Source organism: Cynara cardunculus, unplaced genomic scaffold (genome assembly GCF_001531365.2).
Source record: "Cynara cardunculus var. scolymus isolate 2C unplaced genomic scaffold, CcrdV1 Un_Scaffold_2658, whole genome shotgun sequence".
Taxonomy (NCBI): domain Eukaryota; kingdom Viridiplantae; phylum Streptophyta; class Magnoliopsida; order Asterales; family Asteraceae; genus Cynara; species Cynara cardunculus.
The window spans coordinates 64710-70037 of NW_020201174.1; the positions used below are offsets into that span (position 1 = coordinate 64710).

The 5328-nt window shown below is 34.5% G+C and overlaps 1 protein-coding gene across 1 annotated transcript; it reads right to left on the bottom strand.

Annotated features, from left to right (window-relative positions):
• Nucleotides 1-1589: 1589 nt before the first annotated feature.
• LOC112503171 (prostamide/prostaglandin F synthase) lies at nt 1590-4968 on the bottom strand. The gene is made up of 7 exons (XM_025107238.1): nt 4647-4968; nt 3171-3217; nt 2960-3074; nt 2666-2710; nt 2519-2578; nt 1977-2078; nt 1590-1787 (listed from the first exon to the last, which is right to left on the bottom strand). Exons 1-7 carry the CDS (start codon nt 4935-4937, stop codon nt 1662-1664), a joined length of 786 nt encoding a protein of 261 aa, XP_024963006.1. The 5' UTR covers nt 4938-4968; the 3' UTR covers nt 1590-1661.
• Nucleotides 4969-5328: the final 360 nt, after the last annotated feature.

Genomic DNA, 5328 nt, shown 5'->3' on the forward strand with positions numbered 1-5328 from the left:
AAAACACACATATAGGAGGTTTTTTGTTGAGAACCCATGAAATTGTGATAACCTTGAGAATTAGTGCATCTTGTGCTATTTTATGTGATTTTTTTCCATCTATGTTTGGATTTAGTATATTGATTAACATATATTCATTTCACAATGTGAACACTTTTTATGTGTTTATGAAACAAAAACTACAACTAAAAAGTTTCACATTCTGAAACGAATACATATGAAATAAATGCGTTGAGAAACAAATATATGTTAATTAATACATTAAATCCAAGTCATAGATAAAAAAATATCACGTGAAATAATACATGATACACTAGTTCTCAAGGTTATCGCAATTTAGTGGGGCTCTCAAATGATTAAACCCCTATATATATGGGTGATAATCAAATGAGAATCACAAAAAATGTTATAGTCTTGAGAACCGATATAAAATATTTTTCATATGATCTTTTTACATTAAAACTATGACTTAAGATATTATTTCACATGTGTTTGTATTCACCTTACGAAAAAATTGCATGTGAAACTTTTTTTTTCATTTCACTTGGTGAAATGAAAATTTTACATAAAAAATATTTGTGTGGTGAAACAAATACATGTGAAACTATCACATTATGGAACAAATATATGTTAAGCAAAATATTTTAAATTCTAGTATTTGATGAAAAAAAATCATATAAAAAATTATTTTAAAATCGGTTCTCATGGGTTTGTAACATTTTTCTAATTCTCATTTAATCTGCCATTATACATACATTGCCAATCAATTATTATATTTTGGATTCAAAATCTTGATGGACCGAAATTACATTTTACGACATATTTTCAATGGATGTAATAGAAGTTTACCGACATGGCTCTTCCATTGACGATCTACTGCTCCCTCGCCAAGAAAGCACCTACCTTGGTTGAACTTAACTGTTATGAAGTATTATCGATGAAAAGTTTTGACGAATTATCGAGGAAATTTTTTGATAGATTATCGACATACACATAATTGAATAAATAATAATAAACCAATATGCAATAAATAATAATAAACCAATATGCAATAAATACATCCAAACCAATTCTACGTGTGAATGTGAATAACGTGAACAAAATCAATTCTTTTTCTTGTCATGAATGTTCCATCGACAAAAGATATCATAATCCATATCACCTAACTTTTAAATATATCTTACAAACTGTTACAGGCCTGCCTTTTTTCATAATTTCTCCAAAATTGGAAAACAATTAATATAAATATATTCAAAAACAATTAATAAAAACATTCAATAGAAAAAATACATTCAACGTTTATCATCTCATAAATTTGAGTCGGTCAGATATATCCATTTCATGTCAAAACAATTTTTCAATACTGTAGATTTCAACATTAATTATATTGTTAAATGTTTCCCGACACAACCAAGATATGGCTTTGAGAATAGGATCGATTATATTGTTAAATTCTTGAAGGATCATGTGAGAATAGGATTGATTCAAGGGTGGCAATCTCTGTTTACCCTTCTTACCGTAACTTCAATTCTCACCAAAACCCAGCCCTATATACCATTATGCTATATATATATATATATATATATATATATATATATATATGAAGAAATCAAATCGATGACTAAAGAAAGGAACCTGTGGAAGATGAGAAATGGTATTCTTCATGCAATCTCTACTTTGGTGGAGCAGCATATATTGAAGATGTCATCTAGAGGAGCATGATCGCCTGTGCCTTCATCCTTCCATGCATACAACAACTCTTTACCTTTAAACACAAACATCCCTCCCTACAAACCAACCAATACAGTTACACTATGCATGAATGCATTGTATTATATTATATATCTAACAACAGAAGGAAAAATGAGTACCAACCACAACAACTGAAGGGTCATTTTGGCCCAGCAGTAGTATATGGTTCAACCCTCATACCTATACTGCTTTTAAGGAACAACTGGGGTCATTTTAGATTGAACCTGTTGCAAGACGCTTCCCCTGTCATCTGGGGTCGCTTCAATGGTGTAATTCTTTACAGCTTTTTGTAGAGCCTCAAATCTTGATCTTGATAATACCTTTGCCTGTCATTTTGCATCACATGATTTGATAAAAACCAAACCAAACCAAACCAAACAACCCCACTATGTCCTAACCTATATCTCGAAAAGTAAAGCGGTTGTTTCCGTGACCAGTTGTGCAAAGTGTGCTTTTGATGTCAAACACAGTACTAATCAAACTCAAACTCATACTAATTTCACTTATTTGTGAAACAGCTCTTAATAGTTAGCTTTTGATCGAACGTTGGAGATGTCCATGTCACTTGCAAAGCTCAAAAGCAGGCTGTTTGCTTTTCAGAGAGACAAACGGACCTCTTTTGACAAATGGAGTAAATAAATCAAACTAAACTGACCCATTAATCCCACTCAAAAGTAGGGACTGAGGGGGTGACCTCTACCCCAAAAGGAGTGAATGTCGACAATTGAAGTCGCACTCAAGAGTCATGAAGGATGGTATTACTTACACTGGCAGGGTTGAAAAATGTTCGTCCGATTCCATAATACAAACCCAAGACATCATATGCCTGAGATACATGAATACCCAAAAGTTTTAACGACATACAATGAGATAGTAACTTCAGAAGATTAAAGACACCTGACAGCTAAAACACCTTGCGCTCAGGATCTGCGTAGAGGATATCCAATGGAAATGGCAACTGTGATGATAAAAAAAAATAAGCTTCATTACTTAACGAGATTGCAATGAAGGCAAAAACACAAATCTTATGTTATGTCATTCAATTTGCAGTCGGTTTTTCTTCCTGTAAAATTGGAATATAAGGAAATTTGAACTTAAAAACAAAGATGGACACAAATATAGTAGCAAGCAGAAGAGATGAGAAAATTCCACAATTCTTGTAATGAAGCATCTTATGTTTACAGCCAAATAAACAGAAAATGAATACCCGTTCAGCAAGGATACGAGCTTTCTTAGGTTCCCCAATACCAATAGCAATTAGCTTCACACCAGCAGATTCAAATCTTGCTTTATATTCCTTGAGAGTTGAAGCAAGTTCCCAGCTATATATGCCAAAAAATTAAAATTATAAATGGGGACATTTTGGGAAGCCTGGTGTCTACTTATCAGTGAAACGGATCAAACTTAAAACCGATTACCAGCAAGGGCATCCAAAATGCCTCAGAAGAGCAACAACAGCAATACCCTAAGAGTGGTAAAGAAAATGTTACAAAAGAATAAACACTCATGCAATTGAAACTGATACCAATATGAGAAATTGAAGAACTAAACAAATATGCATTCGACAACAAGAATCGCTGTAAGTATGATCCTGGACATAATTATGAAGGTAGAAGTGTCATGAGCAAAACCAGCAGTGCCGGCGTAACTGCTAAATGCGTACGTTCATTCCACAATTTGTTCATATATTCAAAATCCATGGCTTGGTTGTAAAAAATTCTACCCACGGGTTAGCCATCACCTGGCAAAGTCCAGAGGGATCTCCTCACGTATCTTAATACCTACCTCTGCCACCTAGACATATACACCACCACCACCTCTCTTTGTCTTATTCTCGGCGCTACACACACCCACACCCCACTATTACCTTTATGGAACCCTCTACACATTGGGCCCAACATCGTCTATCGAAGCCTATCAATTTAGTCAAGCATTGGAAGCAAGGGGAGGGATGGATTTTTCAACCAACGTATGATCATTGAGGCGTTGGCAAGAAGTAGGAAATGGAGGATCCAAATTCCAATGTCAGTTCTCAGATTCATCTGCACAGAGAGGTAATTTTGGGGATTCCTTCCTACTACTACCCGTGTTTCAGTTCTTTCCATAATGTAGATTTAGATCCACTAGGGGTTTCACAAGTTTCCAGGGGTTCAAATTAAGCCATCATCGATATTTTTTTGCCCTTTTTCTGGTATAAGCCAATTCACATTTGGGTCATCATCAAGTTTACTTTCCGGTGGTTGGGCTTTGCCATGATAACCTAAAGATCATGTGGTCAATATCCTATGTTTGTTAGTGTCAGTGAATAACCGGGTGTATTAATGGCTTTTACCCCTTGGGTATGATTTCCTGGTCTTTCTAGTGGCTTGTATCTCTTGCCACCACAGCTATCAATCTATGAACTCTTGAATGGTTAGACATGTTTCAAGGTCATTTTGATCATTATTGTTTGCTTTCCTTAAGCCTGCGATGTAAAATCTTCGCTTTCAGTTTGTGGTTTCTTTATCAATCAAGCGAATCCTGCCCTTGGTTGTCTTGATATGCTTGCAAGGAGTAAATCTGATCTCTTCTAGTTACCTTCATGTTGTTCGGTGTACAGTACAAAGTGAATTCTGCCCTTAGTCCCAATTTTTTTATTATTAAACTTCCACAAACATGAAAATGTAGATTTCTAATAATCAGCTTGAAAACATGAACCATAGAGAGGCTGGTTCGCATCGATTCATGTTTATCGCTTCGAGAAATTTTTTCTTCTTAGAAGTTCATGGATTGCAGGGTTTAATGTTTTACAGTACAAAGTGATTAACCTAATTCTGATATGGAAACAATAAATTATCCCTAACTGATTAACTTATCACAGAGATGTTCAATAATTTACATAAATACGAAAGTACCTCGGATTGATCCCAGAGTTCGTTGAACATGACGGAGTCTCCGGAAGCGGTGAAGATGTTAACTTCTCCGAGTACATCAGCGATTTCAGGGGAGAAAGTGGTGGTGGAAGAAGCTTTTGGGACAACAACAGTTCGATTGTTTCTGTTTGGATATAAATTAAGGGGACGTGTGATGGTGGGAGACGAGGAGAAAGATGGATATGATAGTGATGGGGGAGATTGGAAGGGAGAAAGTGAAGAAAGTTGAGAGAATGATGATGTAATCGTTGGAGGAGATACAGTTATCGCCATTGTTAAGGAGCTTCGATGAATTTTGTGAGCATTAAGCAAAATCAGGAGAAATCATCCAGGAAGAAATATGTAAAAGGAAATAGGACACGTGTCGCTGCCAGACTCACGCAAAAATTAAGATTTTATTTGGAATCAAAATGAAAAATAAAAATATGGGGGTTGATATTATTATTTATGAATTTATAACAAATTATTTATGTAGTAAGGTTGTACATAGCGTCCCTTAAAACATCTATAAATTTGTCTGATATGTTTTTAACTGAATTTAGTTATTTAAAAAAATCTTTTAATTAATTTCAAGAAGTTTTTTTTGTTGATTTTAATGGATTTTTTCAGTTTTTTAATTGATGACTTTTATATTTTTTAATATCCCGAAACATCCCATAAAAAA